Below are 21,418 nucleotides of genomic sequence, written 5' to 3'. Positions count from 1 at the left end.
TGATCCCTCCATCTAGCAAAGTAGGTTGTGAAACCCTCATTTTTCTTTTGGAAGAGAACTACCAGCTCGCGCATGGTGACTTGAAAATCCATGTTCGACGAGTATTGCTTGATGAAGACATTGACAAAGTCTTCCCAAGTGGGGAAGAGCTTAGGGTCCTGGTGATAGTACCATTTGAGCGGCATAGGTTCCAAGGACAAAGGAAAGGCAGGTAAATACATGGACTTGTCCACGCCTTTCAAGTTCATGGCATTCACAAAGCTCAATAGATGATCACGGGGATTATCCGTGGCTTTAAACTTTGGTAAGTCCGATGAACTAAACTTTTCCGGTAGTTTGCCAGGAAAAGGTTCAGGATCGAGGGAGAAGTACTTGCTCCCCATGGTTTGTTGTAGGACCATTTTTTCAATCCTCTTCTCGTTATCGAGGTCGTTCTTGGCTTGCGCAGGCGCTAAGGCTTCGTTTTCCATTTTCAGTTGGCCCATGAGTTGGGTCATTTGAGCCATTTTCTCTTGCAATTCTTCGATGGACATGTTTGAGGGTGCGAATCGAGGTTGGGGAAGCGGAGATCCTTGAAATGGGGGATGACGGACGGAGCTTGGAGTCATTAAACCTGGTGTTGGCGATGTATCTTCGAGGCGCACTAACCGTTGATTTCCTGATCGGCACCAAGTGGCAGGACCAGTCCTATGCATAAGATAAGCTAAAGTTTAGGTCCCAAAGTTTCAAGTATTACTTAGTCTAGACTTCGACTCTCTCTATTGGTTTTTCACTCTTTCTTTTGTTGGTACACTTTTCAGTTTTTTTCTTTTGGTCATTCTTTGGATTTTCGAAACACTTGCTCGTGTGACATTCATAATTATTAGCATGTTCGGTTTTTAGTGCCGAGCATTGTCGTCGTAGGAGGCCTAACAACGACGCAAAGAGTTTATTAATTTTTTTTTACGAGTCGCTTTTGAAATCGAGTGCTTTTCTTACGCCCTCGTAGCAATTCTTTTTACGAACGTTTTTTTTTGTGCTATGTATTTTCCTTTTGCGCGGGCACCGAGGCTGCTGCGCCTGACCAGAAGGCCAAGCAGCAACTTCAGCGCCCAACGTAGGGCGTGAGAAATTCTGGCGCCCAGCCAGGGGCGTTGAAAATGCATCCCTGGCTGGTTCTCGTTTTCAGTTTGCGTCTACTTTTGTTTATGCGACTTCGATTTTGCGTGCTTGCCTAATAACGTCCTTTACGCGTTGTGCAGCGTTTGTGGGATTCGTTACAGGCCATCCCGAGCGTCGCTTATTTTTGTGGCGATCGTTCGGGTTTGCGGAATACGTGTTTCGGTATAACTCTTTGGCAAATTGGTTTATGAATGTTTGGGCAATTTTTAAGTTCGTTGGTTTTTCTAGGACAGTTTGTCACACACAATCATATATTTCGCTACACATAACTAACATTCCATCATGAGGCAATAATAATATGTCATGTAGTTTATGATAGGCCTCTATGGGTGGTTATTTGCGCCTGGCTTGGTACCACTTCTATCGTAGATCCAACACATGCCCCGGTCGAGGTAGTGTCTTCAGCAGACGAATTTCGCTCAAGAGGCCAACCCGCAAGTGCAAGCCAAGGGCGCATGCAGGCGAGAGGGACCTAATGGGCGAGCGATTGGGTTTGGGACGGGTGTACTACTAGCGAAAGTGCCGAGTGGACAACATTCGAAGCGTATGCACCCCCCAGTTGGCGATGGGTATCCTTAGTCCCAACTCCCAAGATGAAACACCAAGGGAGCCAAGATTCGTTATGCGGTTCTGTCCGTTCACATTAATACGCTGATTTTCAGGTCGTCCCAACTTGATTGGGAAATAAACGCGGGGTAGGATCGTTTCACCCTTCAGCTATTTTGATTACCTACAAGCACGAGTATTTCCTTCACTATCCCCAGCGGAGTCGCCACTGTGAGGGGGTCGAAAAAGCACGAGGCTAATGCGTGACCTCGTCCCTCGTGGGTGTGACGCTTCTTTTTGTCAAATCAAGTGTAATTGGATTTCCTGTGAGTTTACACCCAATTGACTAGTAATATAGGAGTCGTCATTCAGTTTTTAACGACAATGAGAAAAACTGACAAAACCCGGTTATCGTGACATAAAGGGAGTGCAATTATGTTTGACCACGACGGCCGTAGGTTCCCTTATGATCCCTGGTGGTGGGGATCGCTCAACGTACACCCCCAGGGTAGAGATTGAGGGTTCGGGGGACTGTAACTACCGAGAGGAGTACTCACTCTTCGATAAATCCAGAGGCAGGATATCCTTACTAGCTCAGCATAAATAATTGAAGGGACATGCGTTAACTATTAAACTAATCTGAGTTGATTTTAATAATATGAAACATATAGTACTAGATCGAACGCGATTATCTGATTTAGATTGTTTTAAGGGACCTAGCATGATAATCCAATTTCCCAAAAATATCATATTTGTTAAGTGTGATCGAACAATCAGATTTTAATTAGTTTAAAAGTTCATAAAAGGGCGAGGAAAGCAATTAAACCATGGAAAAGGGACACATTACGACGCACCCTTGAGAGGTGCGTCACGGTTCTCAGAAAACTAACCACTTTGACTTTGCTATTTCTCCTTTTATTTAACGAATCTCAAATTATGGGACAGGATACGTTCTGTTCGATTTATGGATCGATTGCGACAGAACGCGTGATCGGTTTTGCAGCGTGAGGCTTAGGCTTAGGGGTTTAGAGTCAATACTCAGAAATATAATTGTATGTTGTGTGTTCTTTTCACGTCGAACTTAAGGGTCTATTTATAGGAAAGAGTTCGTGGAAAGATAGAATTGCAGAATTCTAATCCACGAGGAATTAGGTAAAAACACGTACCAGGTATTTTCAGCGCCCAGGCCTGGGCGCCGAAGATTTCGGCGCCCAGAGCCAGGCGTTGAAAATAGGGTCTGGGCTGTTCTTCTTAGTCAGATTCGGATTCCTAGAATCCGGAGTATTTGAGATTTAATTGAGTCCTTTAGTGCGTATTAACCTTGTGACGGGATGCGTCTGGGCCCGTTACGAACTCTAGGCTCGTAAGGATTTTAATTAATACGTGACTCTTACTTTCGAATCATATTAGGAATAGGATTCTCTCGCAATTTCTATCTCATTTAGGATTTATGTTGGAGTGCAACACCTAATTCTGACAGGTTTCTATCTTTTATGACTTGCCACTTTTAACAACTACCCATTACGGCAGTTACTATTTCTAGCAGGTTTCCATAAATAGCAAGTTTCGGGTGAAATGAAAAGGGGAATTGAGATTCGTTATTTTATAGGAGATGCGTTGTCAAGTGGAGATTTACGTTCTCATCATCGAACCTTCCCTTTCGGGAATGGGGACAAAAGTAGGTGTCTACAGTTATCAGCCATACCAGATCCATACACAGAGGTTTTAGAGGGACTAGCTTTCAACCCAGTGGAAAGAGAGAATAACTGGAACCCTTGCATCAACAAGTGAACAAATTTAAACTCTCCCTTGCAGCACAAAATGATGTCATCTGCAAAGCACAGATGATTAAGTTTAGCAATTGCACACTTTGGGTGGAATCTGAACTCCTTCTTCTCACCAACCATCACCAAGATTCTGGAGAAATATTCAATGCATATCACAAAGAGCAAGGGTGACAGAGGATCACCCTGTCTGAGTCCCCTTTTCCCCTCAAAGAAACCATGTAGAGAACCATTAATGGACAAAGAAAATTTGGGAGATCTCACACATTGCATGACCAGCTGAGTGAAGTGAACAGGAAAATTGAGAGCAACCATCATTTCTTCTATAAAATCTCATTCTACAGAATCATAAGCTTTCTGTAAATCCAGTTTAATAAGACACCCTGCAGAATTGATCTTTCTTTCATACCCTTTCACCAGGTCCTGGCGTACCATGGTATTATGAGCTATAAATCTGCTATGAACAAAGGCACCTTGATTCTGAGAGATCACCTCTAGTAAAAAAGTTCTCAACCTATTATAGAGAACCTTGGAGATTCATTTGTATAGAACATTGCAACATGAGATGGGTCTATATTCTTGAATTCTCTCTAGGCATTTCCCTTTAGGAATAAGAGTGATACTTGTAGCATTGATCTCTTTCAATATAGTTTACCAGTATTCAGAAAGTCCAGCACAACCTTGCAAACACCATCTCCCACTTCACTCCACACACCCTTAAAGAAAGAACTCCCAAACCCATCAGGGCCAGGAGCTTTCCCACCATCAATATCCCAGATGGCCACCTTTATATCCTCCTTAGAAAAACTGTGGGAAAACATAATAGCCATATCAGCAGACACCAAAGGTCCTTTTTTCACAACAACCTGCTTAACTGAAGTTCTATCATTCCCTTTTGTTCCCAGAAGCCATTCATAATATTCCTGAAACACAGCAGGAACTTGACCAGGGTCAGTAGTCCAGTTACCATGCATGTCTTTGATTGAAAGGATAGTGTTCTGAATCTGTCTTTTTCTTATGGATCTATGAAACATGGCAGTGTTCTCATCCCCTTCTTTCAACCACATAGACTTAGCTTTGTGAGCAAGGAAACTCAACATAGCTTTATGAGCCACCAAATACTCCTGTTGAGCTTGCTTTTCTTTATTAGCCACCTCAATATCTGCAGGATTGAGATGCAATTCATCTTGAAGGACTTGCAGGGCATGAGCAGTTTTAGCCTCCATAGCCTCAATGTCACCAAACCCTTCCTTATTCAGTTTTTTCAAAGCAATTTTTACATTTTTCAATTTCTGAACAACCTGATACATAGGAGTACCATGGACAGTCATGTTCCAAGCTTGTTGCACAATGTCTTTATACTGTGGTGCATCTTGCCACATGGGAAAGAACTTGAAAGGCTTTTTACCCACCGCCAGATGAGGATACACAAAGATGATGCCAGGACAATGATCAAAATAACCCTCATTTTTAAAACAGACCTCAGTGTTTGGAAACTGAGTATTCCAAGCATGATTAATCATGACTCTATCTAATTTTGAGAAGACTCTCCTACTTCCTTGTTGCTTGTTATTCAAGTGAAGAAGTTTCCACTCAGTTTTGCATCCTCCAACCCACAACAATTCACACAATTTTGGAAATCTTGTATCTCATTCAATCTTACTGCACTACCCACCCTTTCATCTGTGTTTAGAACACAGTTAAATTCTCCCATCATAATTTAAGCACCTGCGATAGTACCAGCAAGAATGCAAAGGTCCTTCCACAGAGAAACTCTATCTTGTTGAGAATTGTGAGCATAAATGAATGAGCAAGCAAAGGTGCTTCCATTTTTAGTATTGATATCACAGTGAACCAGTTGACTAGAAAAAAAATAAGGATTCACCTGGAATTCATTTGGATTCCAAGCAAGAATAATCCTACCCACAAGATGACACATGCTGTTGGAAGTAAAAGCCCAACCAGCAAACAGATTAAGGTACAAAGCCCCAAAATTCTTGGCTTTGACCTTTGTTTCAAGGAGATAAACTAGGTTGCACTTATTGGTGTTCAAAAAGGCTTTCACATCTTTTTATTTAGTGCCCCTATTCACCCCCCTGACATTCCAAAACATCAATTTATCCATTAGATTCAGGAGGTATTCCACCTCCATCATCTAAGGCATCTACACCACTTACAGTGATATCTCCAATGTTGCAACCATTATCTTGCAGCAGCTGAAAAGAGTTTGCCACCACTACTGGTGAGTGTCTCTCTTGCCTAACATGGGCATTGTTGGTGGCTCGTATGAAACCCCCCCTCCCCATCTCTAGTACCCTGAACATTCATGCTTTTGGTAACAGCTGGTTGCTCTTTAGTTTGGTTTGGTTTAGCCACCCAAACCTTCTTCCCTTTTTTCTTTCTACAATCTATAGCAAGATGGCCAAATAACTTGCAATGTTCACAAACAATTGGCTTCCATTCATACCCAACACTAATTGTTTTCAGTATACCATGTTCATCCTTGAACTTTACACGGTAAGGTAACTCTTGTGACAAAGCAACTTCAATCTAAACCCTAGAAAATTGTAATTTATCCCTATTGATAGTTGCTTGGTCTGCCTGAATGAACTCCCCAATAGAGCTCACTATCTTACCCAAACTCCCGTTTCCCCAAAATTTTTGGTGCAGGTGTTTCAAATGAACCCAAATAGGAACCACCTTGACTTCATCTTTAAAATCAACAATATCCTTGTGCCAAGGTTTGCAGATTACAGGCTTTTTATCAAAAGTGGGTCTATTAGCAGCAAGGATTTTATCTTGAATTTCCATAGTGAAAAATCTAACCAGAAAAACACCATGTTCAATAGAGACAATTTTGTCAATCCCTAAATCTTTCCAGATTCTTCTACAAAAACCCTCAAAAACAGATAGTGGGGGATTAACACCTAATACAACACAAATTATAGCAGAATTCCAGTAATCAACCTCATCCTGGATATCATCCAGTTCAATGCACACTACATTTTCATTTTCATCCAATTTATCATCACATTCAGGTTGAAAAATAGGAATGGGGGTTACCTGACTCTGTTTTCCAGAATTCATCACCGATACCCACGACGAGAAAGTACGGTGAGCTTCCGATCGTGATTTCAGTTTAGTGAGTGAAGTTCTAGGAGATAACATCACATTCTCATCCTCCAAAGTAATCGCATCCTCCACCGTTTGATTTCCACCATCATCCGATTCAACCTCCATAGCCAAAAGGCCAAGAACTTCGTCGATTGACTTCGTCTTCTTCGCTTGAGAATCTGAAACAGGTCACGTGGGTTTCTTGCAGTTCTTCTGAGCTTTTAATTTGCAAGCCATGGCGCCCACGCATGATAAGGAAAAGGGTCTTATCCTACACTGAGAGCAAACTTGGGCAGGAAGAAACTTATTAATTGAACTTATCTCAATTTATCTGAACTTATTAGAACTTATCAAAACTTATTTTAGTTATAAATTGTACTTGGTCAACCCTTATGTTTCCTGAACTTATCTTATCAGAACTTAACTGAACTTATTTTTCCTAAAATAAGTGGAAATAAGGTGAACAAAACAGAGCCTAAAAGTCAAATATTAGTATATTAAGCCCAAAAAAAATTTGAATGGAAAAATACAACCAAAACGGCAAATCACTCCACCGCTACTGTAATCTTGGAATGCTAAAATTTTTAGCGTTCTACATAATCTAACCAACCACTATATCCCCACTAACCGCTACTTAGACTGCTAACTTGCCAAACACCCCTATTTTTATCTAGTAGCGTTTTGACTTGGTCAAAACGCTATCCGCTACCTCAATCGCTACCGCTAAATATGCCCTAAGTGTTAAAAGTTGAGTTGGAAACTTAAAATTTTCAAGATGATTATTCGATAGAGTATCGATTATTTTCAAGTGTACAAAATGTCCTAAAAATATGGGATAGATTTTATTTTTATTGAACTTTTTGAGAAATTAACTATTACAGAGCTTTGGTAGTATAGACTTAAGAAAGTGTTACGGTAGTATTTTTCTCAAAAATGAGTGTTTTGGTAGTATAGACTTAACACAGTGTTTCTTATAGTGCTAAGTTGATGAAGATAGGTGAAATTGAATTGTAAATATATACTACCTCCGTTTCATAAAGTTGTTTACAGTTACTATTTGCAAAAATATTACCCCCTCTATCCCATATTAGTTGTTAACGCTTTCTTTTTTCATCCGTCCCAGATTAATTGTTACATTTCTAAATTAGGAATGACCCCACAATTATCATATTGTCTCTCTCTTCCCACTAAATTTTTTTGTCCTACACTCTCTCTCATTTAATTAAAAAAATATTTCACTAACTCCTATCACATCTACCTTTTCAATAAAATAACAATCGATAACCAAACAACCACGTATCACCTAAAAATTTGTGCAAATGTAAGTGTAACAACTAATCTGTGACAGAGGGAGTAAGACAAAGTAGAAAAGTTAGTTGAATATAACCAAATATAGATAAAGTAAGATAAATGTGTATAAAAGGTGGGCGGGTGTAAGAAAAAACTGAATAAAGTAAGAGATAATCCTAACACTTATAAAGCCTTGAACTTCTTTTCCTATTCACCCAATAGTGCAATTACTTATACACCCCTAATTTCCTTCTTTGTTTTTCTTTTGTCTTATTCTTATCAATAGTGTAATGTCTATTTTCACCTTTCTTTTTGTCTTTGCTTTTCTATGAGATACTCCCCCTTCCATTTTCAACCTAAGCACGTTGTTAATATTTCATGTGGAATACTACAATAACAATTTCGGAGAGCTTAATATTGCACGTGGAATGTTAAAATATAAATGAAACCTCTTGTAAACGTATTTATAATCACATATTATCAATTACGAGAAAATCGAGCTTTAGCTTTGTTTTCCTAGAGTTCGCCATAAATTTGTAAATGTCCTTTTACGAAACAATTTTTTTATACCTTGGGGGATCGTGCGCGCTAGCGCACGGTCCAATAACTAGTGAGTGAAAAAATGTAAATATTGTGTGGTAAGAGGGGTAAGGTAGTAAATTTTCATGTCATAAATGGAATGAAGCAAAGTGTAAAGAACATTATGAAACGAACTAAAACGAAAAGTGTAAATATTATTTTGAAACAGAGGTATTAGGTGTTGTTCCTAGGTTTTGGTTGATGACACACACATATTGCAAACTTCCTGATTGTGGTTGCTAATGACTTTAGACAGGTAAGTGCCTAAGTTCCTACTAGGATAGGAACTTGAATCAGATGTTGAAGTTCCTGATTTACACTTGGAACAGCTACTGGAGTTCCTGAGCTGGAAGCAGTATCAGTTCTAGTTTTGAAGTCACAAGAGGAGCAACACATTTTACATATCAAGAGTTCTTCATAGCCACGAGTTCCTATGTTAGCCAGAGAGGAACTCATCAATGTTCCAGAGCTGGAACGTCTGAAGCTTCTGAGTTGCAATTTCCAGACAAAGGGAAGACATAAAAGTCTAGGTAGTCTACTGTACTTAGAATTTTAGGTAAATATTAATTATGCTAATGGTATATTGGGTACTCAAGGAACTTGTGACTTAATTAGGACATTTATTTTACTGGAAGCAATTTTTATGGAAAACATTTAATTAAATAAAAGAAGTTTTACATATTTAATATAAAATAGATTTACGTTTTATTTAAGCAAAACTTATTTTCCTAAAAATTCTCCTAAGTTTTTGTAGATAAATAAAATCTTTTTTGAAGAAAATCTTTTCGAGTTTGATTGAGTCAAAACCACTAACTGCTTTGTGGCTGAAACGTGGGAAGTGGTCTTCCCCTTGTTCCTCAAGTCAAGGGACGTGAAGACCAAAGTGCTGGCAGTTAGCAGTTGAGGTTTTGAAGGGAACTAACCCTAGGGATAAACACTATAAAAGGGCAAATATATTTTCTAGAAAATTACACAAACATTCTAAGAGTTTTTGCTTTCCTTAAAACGTTTTATCAAAGATTTTCTAAAAACGGTTTGTGTCCTAGTCAATTCAGAGTTCCTAACCTCCTTATATACAAAAGCATTATTAATATCTAGAGGTTTCTAAACATGAATTGTATTATCTGATTAGAGAGAATAAAGTTATCCTGTAAAGACTTAGAGTTTAAGTCTGAGAGAAAGTGAAGAAGAGAGAGTTGTAATCTGAGTAGATTACTGTGAGGAACAGGAGTTAGAGAGGAACTTGTGTTAGAAAGTTATTGTAATTGAGGTATTACCAAAATAAAAGAAATTCTCTTCTTGATTAGTGTCAAGAAGTTCTCACAATTGTTATTTTAGTCTTTCTTGCTCTCTGTTCCTTTACTGTTCCTTGGTTTCCCAAAGAAACTCTATCAAAGTTCGAATTACAATTCACCCCCCCCCCTCTTGTGTGTGTTCCTACTGGAATATCAATTGGTATCAGAGCCAGTACTCACTAAAAACACAGGAAACCCTGTTTGAGTCAAGTTCCTGATAGTATTAACTCACAAGAGAAACTGGAAGACGGCTACTCCATGCAAAAGCCACCTATGTTCAATGGTAAGTTCTACTCATACTGGAAGAACAGAATGGAGATATTCATCAAAGCTGAAAATTACCAAGTTTGGCGTGTAATTGAAGTTGGAGACTTTGAGGTAACAAAGACCAATGCTGAAAACGAGGTAGTTCCTAAACCAATGTCTGAATTCTCTAAAGAAGACTTTGATAAATATGAGATGAATGCTATGGCTGTCAAAATCTTGCATTGTGGACTTGGACCTCATGAACACAATAGGGTCATGGGGTGCAAGAACGCAAACCAGATTTGGGAATTACTACAAGTAACCCACGAAGGAACTAATGAAGTTAAGCGTTCCAAAATTGACCTTTTGATGTCTAAATATAAAAGATTTGAAATGCTTCCAAAAGAAACTATTCAAGAAATGTTCACTAGATTTACTAACATAACCAATGAATTAGTTTCTCTTGGTAGAATCATTCCCACAGATGAACAGGTAAGAAAACTACTAAGGACCATGCCACAAGATGATCGTTGGAGAACAAAGGTCACTGCACTGTTTGAGACCAAGGACTTTACCAAGTTCAACATTGAACAACTTGCTGGTTCCTTGATGACACATGAATTACATCTTAGAGCTGCTGTTCCTGAGAGCTCCATAAATCGAGGACTTGCTCTAAAAGCTGAGGAACTCTACGAATCTGAACCAGATGAAGAAGAGGCTGGCATGCTGGTTAGAAGAATGAGAAAGCTCTACAGGAACTTCAAATCAGGAAACCAGAAAGGAAGGAACTTTGCTAAGAAAACCACTAGTTCCAAAACTGAGCAAGGTTGCTTCAAATGCGGAGAAACTGATCATCAAATTTGTGAATGCCCTATGTGGGAGAACGACAAAGCCAAAGGAAAAGGAAAGGAACAGGTCAAGGAACGCTATAACAAGTCTACTTTCAACAGGCAAAACTTCAAGAAGGCCATGATAGCTGCATGGGGCGAAGCAACAGACTCAGAAGATGATGAGGAACAACCAAATGAAGAAACTGCAAATCTCTGCCTTATGGCAAGAACAGAAGGAACTGAACAAGTTCCATCAGAAGAAGTAAGTTCCTCCACTCTTCAGTGTCTTTCAAAGTCAAAACTAATTGAACTGTTGCTAGAAACTCTAGATGATTATAAAAAGCTAAGTATGTTAAAAGCACAAAGTGATAGAGCCTTGGAACTCAGTAAAGACCACATAAATTATCTGAACAATATTAGATCTGATGTTCAAGGCAGGTTCTTTGAGTTGCTAGATAGAAATACCACCATTAATGAGTCATTCGAGAAAATTAGAAATGAAAACATCCTTCTACAAGTGCAACTCAGTCAATATAAGATGTTTAATCTAAGTTTAGACCCTACAAAATCCTTGGAGATTAACATGTGAGTTTTTAACATCAACTTAGAAAGATTAAACAAAGATCTGATCACCACAAAGGAACAGAAAGAGAAACTAGAGAGGGAACTAGCCATGGCCAGGGCACAGAGACAACCACCTAAAGTTCCTCCCAAATGGATTGAGAATGCTCAATCTAAGAGAACAGAAGGATTAGGTTTTAATCATAAAACTAGTCATAAGAAAAAGTATGTGGATCTTCCAAGTGTGAAAGTCTGTTTCTCATGTGGAAGTAGAAGTCATGTAAGTACTGAGTGTTCCAAGATGAAGGAACAGGATGAAAGAAACATAAATTATGTAAAGCAAAAATGGGTTAAGAAGTCAGATGTTGTAGTTGAAAAGGAACTCGAGGAAACCCGAGTTACTGTAACTAACCTTTGATCTCTTTACAGGTTCTAGTGAAGGGGAACAGCTCGTGGTATCTCGACAGCGGGTGTTCCAAACACATGACAGGAGACAAATCTAAATTCCTCTCACTAGAAGCCTACAACGGAGGAACTGTGACCTTTGGAGACAACATGAAAGGAGAAATTGTTGGAATTGGAAAGTTTGGAAGGTCAAGTTCCTATGCCATTGAAAATGTATTTTTAGTCGAGGGTTTAATGCACAGTCTACTAAGCATTTCTCAATTTTGTGACAAAGGAAACTCTGTAAGTTTTACTTCTGAAAATTGTAAAATCATTAATAATAACACTGGGAAGGTTATTTTGGAAGGAACTCGTAAAGGGAACACATATTCTGTGGATCTCAATACAGTTCCCAGGAACAATTTAACCTGCCTCAGTGCCATTGAAGAAGATCCCCTACTATGGCACAGGAGGTTTGGACATGCTAGTTTCTCACTACTTGACAAACTAAGATCAAAGGAACTGGTTCGAGGACTTCCCTCAATCAAGTTCCTAAATGATAAAGTCTGTGATGCATGTGGAAAAGGCAAACATGTCCGAAGTTCCTTTAAACCTAAAAAATTGGTAAGCACAACAAAACCATTGGAACTCATCCATATAGACTTGTGTGGTCCAATGAGAATTCAAAGCAGAAGCGGGAAAAAATATGTTTTAGTTATTGTTGATGATTACTCTCGCTTTACTTGGGTCATATTTCTAACAAGCAAAGATGAAACATTTGATGAGTTTGTTGCATTTTCAAAGAAAATCCAGAAAACTACAGGTCATCAACTAATCCATATAAGATCTGATCATGGAACAGAATTTGAAAATTACAAATTCGATGAATACTGCAAGGAACAAGGTATGGACCACAATTTCTCAGCTCCCAGAACTCCACAACAAAATTGAGTTGTTGAGAGGAAAAATAGAACCTTAGAGGACATGGAAAGAACCATGTTAATAGCCAATCCCTTGCCTAGGAACTTCTGGGCTGATGCAGTCAATACAGCTTGTTATATTGTAAATAGAGTTATGATTCGAGCAATCCTAAACAAAACCCCCTATGAGCTACTAAAAGGTATAAAACCCAACATCTCTTACTTTAGAGCTTTTGGTAGTAAATGTTTTGTCCACAACAATGGAAAAAGGAACTTGGGGAAGTTTGATGAAAGAAGCGATGAGGCAGTGTTCCTAGGATATGCTCTAAATAGCAAAGCTTACAGAGTCTATAACAAAAGGTCTATGTGCGTTGAGGAAAGTGTACATATAATATTTGATGAATCTAACAAATCTGATATTGTACAGGAACAAGAACATTTCGAGATTGGTTTATCTCGTGCTGCAGAAAATGATGAGGAGTTCCAACCAAGCAAACACACAGCCAGAGGAACTGCTCAACAAAATCAAGAAGTTCCCGTACAAGAGGAACACGAAGAAATCCAAGAAGATCCAGAAAAAACATCAGAACCTGAGGAACCCCACAATGACCAACAAGGAACTTAGGTCAGAAAAGGAACTGACGAAAATGCCACAACACCAGTAGCGCGCTCAGTTTCAACCTAGACCTTGGAAGCATCAAAAGTCTCATCCAATGGAACTCATTATGAGTGACATCAGAAAAGGAACTCAGACAAGGTCACAGCTAAGGAACTTTTGTGCATTCCACGCGTTCCTCTCCATATTTGAGCCAAGAAACCACATTGAGGCTCTGGAGGACGCTGACTGGATCATAGCCATGCAAGAAGAATTAAATGAATTCAAAAGAAACAGGTGTGGCACTTGGAACCCAAACTGAAGCACCAGAAGGTGATAGGGCTGAAATGGGTGTTCCGGAACAAGAAAGATGAACATGCAACAATCATAAGGAACAAGGCAAGGTTAGTGGTCAAAGGTTATAATTAACAGGAAGGTATTGACTTCGAAGAAACATTTGCACCTGTTTCTAGATTAGAAGCCATTAGAATCTTAATTGCTTTTGCTGCCTTCGTGGGTTTTAAACTTTATCAAATGGATGTTAAATGTGCTTTCTTAAATGGTTTCTTAGAGGAAGATGTTTATGTGGAACAACCCCCTGGATTTGAAAATCCCGAATTTCCAAATCACATTTACAAACTAGATAAGGCTCTCTATGGACTAAAACAAGCCCCTAGATCTTGGTATGAGAGATTATCAAAGTTCCTCCTTCAAAATGATTTTAAAAGAGGTAGAATAGACAAAACTTTATTTTTAAAATCTAGAGGAACCGACTTGTTAGTAGTTCAAATTTATGTTGATGATATATTATTTGGAGCAAATAATGAGAACTTGTGCAAGGATTTTGCAAACTTGATGAGCAGTGAATTTGAAATGAGCATGATGGAGGAACCCAACTTCTTCCTTGGTTTACAAATCAAGCAAACTGAGGAGGGAATCATGATACACCAACAAAAGTATGTGAAGGAACTCCTAAAGAAATATGAGCTAGAATCAGCCAAAGTAAACCACACTCCCATGGGAACAGCTACCAGATTAGACACTGATCCAAATGGAAAAAGTGTGAATTAAACAAAATACAGAGGTATGATTGGATCACTATTGTATTTAACAGCTAGTAGGCCTGACATTTCTTTTAGTGTAGGACTATGTGCAAGATTTCAATCCAATCCAAAGGAGTCCCACTTAACTGCTGTGAAAAGAATACTAAGATATCTGAAAGGAACTGATGACCTATGCCTATACTATCCAAGAAGTGGATCATTCGAGCTAAAAGGATATGCTGATGCTGATTATGCAGGTGACTTAGTGAATAGAAAAAGCACATCAGGTATGGTACAGTTCCTAGGTCTATGCATGGTTTCTTGGGGTTCCAAGAAACAAAATATTGTTGCTCTATCCACAGCTGAAGCTGAGTATGTAGCTGCTGCAGCTTGTTGCTCACAAATTCTATGGATAAAACAACAGTTAAGAGATTTTGGTATTATCTATGACTGTGTTCCTATCTATTGTGATAACACTAGTGCTATTTGTATTTCAAAAGATCCGGTTCATCATTCCCGGGTCAAACACATCCACATTATACACCATTTCCTTAAAGATAATGTTGAGAAAGGTTTGATTAAATTAGATTTTTGCCAAACTGATCACCAAATTGCTGACATTTTAACTAAGCCTTTGAACAGGGAGAAACATGAGAAAATGAGAATGGAACTCGGAATGATCAAGCTAAGGTAAATGCTAAATTGAAGTTCCTCTAAGGCAAAGGCAAAAACCATAGTACATATAGACTATTACAAACACAAAATCTTGTGTGCAAACATAGTTGAAGCTTACCATCGTGGCAAACAAACTCACACTCCAAATATGCAAGGTAAGCAGTTCCTTTCAAACTAGTTAATTCAGAGATACAAAATTAAGCAAGTCAATACCAAGTCAAAAACAGTTTTATTTTAATTTATTTCTATACTTTTCTTTTAAATTTTTTTTAACAAATTTTTAAAATTCAAAAACGAATACCCATATTCAAAGAATGTTTGGAACGGTTCCATTGGCAATAAATTGGAGAAACTCTTCACTTTCCACATTCAATCCATGCAACCCCCTTTCTCTCTCTCACACACGCCTTCTCCACTGACACCACCTCTCCTTCCACCTATAAAATCCCTTCACCATGGTTCTCACAAGCAACAACACTGATCTCACTTCCCTCAAACGAAAAAGAAATCCATCCTCTCCAGTTCCCATGGATACCTCACCCATGCAATCATCAATTCCCCTTCGATCTCACAATCCAATACTCGCAATTACTCAGGGGGAACCAATCGACACTGATATTGAAATGAAATCCCCAATTTCAAACCCTAGATCCTCCACAAGAAAATCCAAAAAACTTCAAGTGCAAACTTCTGGGGAACAAATTGAGGAAACAGAGGAGAATGCTCAAACTCAGGGGGAAGAAAAAGGGTCCAAGAAACTCACTGCAAAGGAGAACAATCTGGTCGAGGGGTTTGCAATCAACTCAACATGGTGTGAAGCCACGAAGTTCAATGAGTTGATAGAAATCCTTGAACAACAAAAATGGGTAAGTCTGTTGAGTACCTATGCCAAATCACCTTTAATTCCTGAAGCTATGAAAGAATTTTGCAAAAACTTTGCTTGTGTTGATAATGTATGTTCAAGCAAAGTGAATGGAACTCGCATCGAATTTGATGCTTCTTATCTGGAACAGCTGTTTGGTACACCCAATAGGGGTTTTGATATGTGGTTAAAAGGCCAAATCACAGTGACCATTGATAATGTAGATGAGAAAGACATAGTTGGTTCCATTGGAGGAGATTCCGAAGTTTCCACCTCCACCACACACAACTGCTTTTCACCCCTTCAAAAATTATTGTTTAATATTGTGTGGAGGTGTAGTTCCTCGAACCCAGAAAAGAAACATAGCCAGTCTGTTTGATGCATGTCTCATGTATTACCTTGAAAGGAAAATTCCCATAAACTTTCCAGCAATCATGATCAAACACCTATCCACCTGTATCCCCAAATACAAAATTCCATACTCCTCCCTTCTCAAAGAAATCTTCAAAAGCTTCTTAGTTGACCTTAGCCCATACTATGTCATTCCCTTAAAATCAACCCAAATCCTTCAACTTGAAATGCTCAATCTGTTAAATCTTAAGGTGGTTCAGGGAAAAGTCATTAGGGCTGGAAAGGAAGAGAAACAAGATGAGGAAGATCAAGAGGGAACTGTAGTTAAAGAAGAAGAGGAGGAGGAACTCGAGCACTTGGAGGTAACTTTGTCTCGAGTTCCAAAAGGGAAAAAGAAGAGTGTAGGATCCCAAGGAAAAAGAAATAGGATGAGGGTGGCTATGCAAGAAAATAAGAAGAGAGGTCCAGTGTTTATGGAAATAAATGAAGAAGGGGAGGTCAAGGAGATGCCCATAGAGGAGGATGCTGTTCCAATCAAACAAGAGGAACTGCCTGAAACTGCTGTGCCAAGGACCAGGACACCAAGATCCTCCAAGAAATCCAAAGCTCGTCGTGTTCCATTTGCACAGGAACATGTTCAAGACCATGGGGGTGCCTGGAACACAAAAGATGATCAGATATTGGAGCTCAAGGCAACAGTTGCCCGTCTGGTGGAACTGCAGGAGGGAACAGACCACAGGATCAGTTCAATCCAGGCTCACATAGGTGCATTGGTTGCCAGTGTCAAGACTCTCCAAACCAATTTCCAACACTACTCAGATCAAGCCAATGCCACTCGTGCCACCATTCTCACCAAGATCAATAATCTGGAAACTTTTGAGGAGACAGTGATCGAGGAAACTGCTGGTTCTGGTTCCCCATCCCAAGCTTAATCACCCTATCCCATGTTTCAATTACCTTTTGCCATGGAACAATCTTTTTAATTTTTTTTGGTCTAAATTTTAAATTTGGGTATTTGTTCCATCTTATTTGAATTGCTTGGTTAGTATCTTTGTGTTTTCTAGTCTTGATCATTACTGCCTGCTTTCTAATTTATTTTGTGAGTTGGTTTAATACTTTGAGGCTAGCTTAACTTGCCAAACGTTGATCGTGGGGCACTGTGTTTGGAATGGCTATATTTCGTGCTATGCTTTTTGTTGATGTCAACAGGGGGAAGTCAAGGTGCAAACTTCCAAGGTAAAATCAATCCAGTTCCTGAATCAACTTCTTGTGTACTCTCTCTATAAGTTTTTTTTCTCTCTTTTGTTTTTCTATTTTTGTTTTGTTTCACTGTAGTCTGCATCAGTTCCTGTTTGTGTTTACTCTCATTTGTAAAAAGGTTTGCAAGTGTTCTCATCACCAAAAAGGGGGAATATTGTTGTTCCTGGGTTTTGGTTGATGACACACACATATTGCAAACTTCCTGATTGTGGTTGCTAATGACTTTAGACAGGTAAGTGCCTAAGTTCCTACTAGGATAGGAACTTGAATCAGATGTTGAAGTTCCTGATTCACACTTGGAACAACTACTGGAGTTCCTGAGCTGGAAGCAGTATCAGTTCTAGTTTTGAAGTCACAAGAGGAGCAACACATTTTACATATCAAGAGTTCTTCATAGCCACGAGTTCCTATGTTAGCCAGAGAGGAACTCATCAATGTTCCAGAGCTGGAACGACTGAAACTTCTGAGTTGCAAGTTCCAGACAAAGGGAAGACATAAAAGTCTAGGTAGTCTACTGTACTTAGAATTTTATGTAAATATTAATTATGCTAATGGTATATTGGGTACTCAAGGAACTTGTGACTTAATTAGGACATTTATTTTACTGGAAGCAATTTTTATGGAAAACATTTAATTAAATAAAAGAAGTTTTACATATTTAATATAAAATAGATTTACGTTTTATTTAAGCAAAACTTATTTCCCTAAAAATTCTCCTAAGTTTTTGTAGATAAATAAAATCTGTTTTGAAGAAAATCTTTTCGATTTTGATTGAGTCAAACCACTAACTGCTTTGTGGCTGAAACGTGGGAAGTGGTCTTCCCCTTGTTCCTCAAGTCAAGGGACGTGAAGACCAAAGTGCTGGCAGTTAGCAGTTGCATGAGGTTTTGAAGGGAACTAACCCTAGGGATAAACACTATAAAAGGGCAAATATATTTTCTGGAAAATTACACAAACATTCTAAGAGTTTTTGCTTTCCTTAAAACGTTTTATCAAAGATTTTCTTAAAACAGTTTGTGTCCTAGTCAATTCAGAATTCCTAAACTCCTTATATACAAAAGCATTATTAATCTCTAGAGGTTTCTAAACACGAATTGTATTATCTGATTAGAGAGGATAGAGTTATCATGTAAAGACTTAGAGTTTAAGTCTGAGAGAAAGTAAAGAAGAGAGAGTTGTAATCTGAGTAGATTACTGTGAGGAACACGAGTTAGAGAGGAACTTGTGTTAGAAAGTTATTGTAATTGAGGTATTACCATAATAAAAGAAATTCTTTTCTTGATTAGTGTCAAGAAGTTCTCACAATTGTTATTTTAGTCTTTCTTGCTCTCTGTTCCTTTACTGTTCCTTGGTTTCCCAAAGAAACTCTATCAAAGTTCGAATAATTCAACCCCCCTCTTGTGCGTGTTCCTACGGGAATATCATTAGGAGATAATAAAAGGAAGATAGACTCCCCTCAAAAAAAAAAAAAAAAAAGGAAGATAGACTTAATAACACATGATGATACGAGTAAGGCTAGCTCAGCACACGCAAATATACATAATCGAACATATTAATAAACATTTAAATCTGGCAAAGCTAATAATATACAGGAACTTAGGACCTCTTATGTATCTTTTATAGAAAACTGACTTTGAATAAATCTCTTAAGCATTTTAGGATAATAAAATCGTTTGGTCAGTTGTAATTGTGTCAGATTGAGACTCTTCCTTTTATACAAGAGTCCAACTATGTTGGTTCCACCTATCCCTCAACTATGACGCAAGGAAGCAGTAACACTTCCCACGTTTACACCACTTGAGGAACAAGTAAACGACCAAATCAACACAACGATAAAATCAGTTTTGCTTTGAGAAATATCAGGAGAAGAAACAAGAAAGTGAAAATTGTTTGTACTTGATGAAAATAAGATTTTAAAATGAAAGATTATTCTTGTGTGGACCTGATCCACAATAATATTAGTGTGGATCTAAAATAAAAAGTTTTCTCTAGCACCTTCTTTACACACATAGAGACATTTACTACTCATATAGTGACTATATATAAATTAAACACCGAAATTCTTAGACATAGTAACCCTTTTTTGAATCATAGTAACCCTATATTTTTAAAAGTGAATTATAACTTAAAATCACATTATTTAAGCATTACAGTATCAAGGAAACCAATTTGATATTTTTTCATAATAATCCCAATAAACGAGCCAAAATAAATTAGAAATAAATTGTTAACCTTTTTTTTTAAGAAAAGGTCCACAATAAATTTAGTGTGGACCAAGTCCATTTAAAAATTGGTGTAAAATGAAAACATTTTTATTTATTCACACGGAGTATATCTTTTCTTTCTATAGCCAGTGATTCAAAGAAAGAAAAAGAAAAAAAATAAAATAAGAACAATTCACACAAACGTCTAGTAAGTTCCTAATGGCAGAGTTCTTTGTAGCTTACAAAGGAACTCGTGTTTATATAGGAACTAGAACTGTAGAACATAATTGTCTCTCAAACGACTGAGCGAGCCAGCCTTGTAGTTTTTCCTATGTTAATGTATGAATTGAACATTGTGCTCCTTGCATCATTTTTTTCAGCTCTGAACTCCCTCAGCCAAACTTATTCCTCCTCGGGAACTCGAACACGACACTTGACACAATCAAACACTTTCATGAAGTTTGCGGTGTCAATGTGTCATCCTCCTAAACTAAGGGTCAACCCACATATAGATGATCACAAGTAAAAAAATAAAATAACAAACTTGAACATCGATCTACAATAAAAAAATCACGAAAACATTTCTTTAAGGAATTTACGCGCACTTGTTAAGCTTAGTGAGCTCTTCTTCTTCTTGATGATGTCAAAAGTTGTTGTTTGGCAATCTCCAACAGTGACTAGACTCTCCAAACAGACTTGTGCACACCAATTTGATTTAGGATAATCTCTGTTCCAAATTTGATGTTTAAATGCCATTGGAAGGCCTATGTAATCAAAACGGGAGAAAAGTGGCTGGAATCTGTAATCCGTAACTGTAAACTTTACCCAAGAATCTTTCACCCCGTATTCCTTTAACACCCATAAAGAAACGCTACAAGGTAAAATATTCTGAACTACCAAACACAAACTGTTGCCTTTGTAAACACTTAAATATTCCTTAAAATCGGAATATAGAAGTCTAGACACACAATTAGGAACTTCGATTTCAGTCCATTCCTCCGAACAAAGATCTAAACACGCAATCACACGTTTGCCAGAATTACGCGAATGTAAGATCCAATGTAGGAGATGATTGTCGAGGAGAGCTCCGTGGATAACAGGATTCATATAGGAGTAATATTTTCCAACATAAAATCCCCCGTGGCCAATGGACCTCCTTGAATTATCCTTAAAACTATAAATCATGACTTTTATTGGAAAATCGTATAAAGGTGTAGGATTCCTTTTAATGCTAACAAATTTATAGTCGTTGTTTTTGGAATCAAATCCAAACCCAATGCCATTAGAGTTGGAGGTTTCAAAATCAGGAACAATAGAGAAGGTGAGAGTTGTAGGGTTAAGTAAAACTACAATCCAATGATTCACATAGGCGTATAAACACACTAACCCATTGCAAGACCCAACGATGTGTGAATACTCTATTTGGGTGCTGAAAAGGGTTATTTTGAGAGGAGGTGATGTCGTCGGATTGTCGAGGTCGACACGGTATAACAGCTCGTGTGAAGAGTTGCATTTTAGGATGAAGAATCGATTACTGGAGTTTGCATTCGCGTTTGAAAGTTGGAGGTGGAGATGGGTGAATTTTGGGTCGGTTATTAGGGTTCGCCATGATTTGCATACCCTTTTGAAATTTACAAGAGACTTTACTGGTAAACGGAGGAATATCTCTATGATAATGTCTAGGGGGAGAACGGCTGCCATTTTATGGGTGGAAGGAG

General features: G+C 38.2%; 2 protein-coding genes across 2 annotated transcripts; both read right to left on the bottom strand.

The window, feature by feature from the left end:
- Window positions 1-3,824: 3,824 nt before the first annotated feature.
- On the bottom strand, window positions 3,825-5,014 carry LOC130467509 (uncharacterized). The gene is made up of 2 exons (XM_056836033.1): window positions 4,147-5,014; window positions 3,825-3,985 (listed from the first exon to the last, which is right to left on the bottom strand). Exons 1-2 carry the CDS (start codon window positions 5,012-5,014, stop codon window positions 3,825-3,827), a joined length of 1,029 nt encoding a protein of 342 aa, XP_056692011.1.
- A 14,926-nt stretch (window positions 5,015-19,940) lies between these two features.
- Window positions 19,941-21,418, bottom strand: LOC110796369 (F-box/kelch-repeat protein At3g06240-like). The gene has a single exon (XM_022001432.2). The coding sequence runs from the start codon at window positions 21,399-21,401 to the stop codon at window positions 20,271-20,273; it is 1,131 nt and encodes a 376-aa protein (XP_021857124.2). The 5' UTR covers window positions 21,402-21,418; the 3' UTR covers window positions 19,941-20,270.

This window comes from Spinacia oleracea, chromosome 2, assembly GCF_020520425.1.
Source record: "Spinacia oleracea cultivar Varoflay chromosome 2, BTI_SOV_V1, whole genome shotgun sequence".
Lineage (NCBI taxonomy): Eukaryota > Viridiplantae > Streptophyta > Magnoliopsida > Caryophyllales > Amaranthaceae > Spinacia > Spinacia oleracea.
This window is presented reverse-complemented; position numbering and strand designations above follow the sequence as displayed.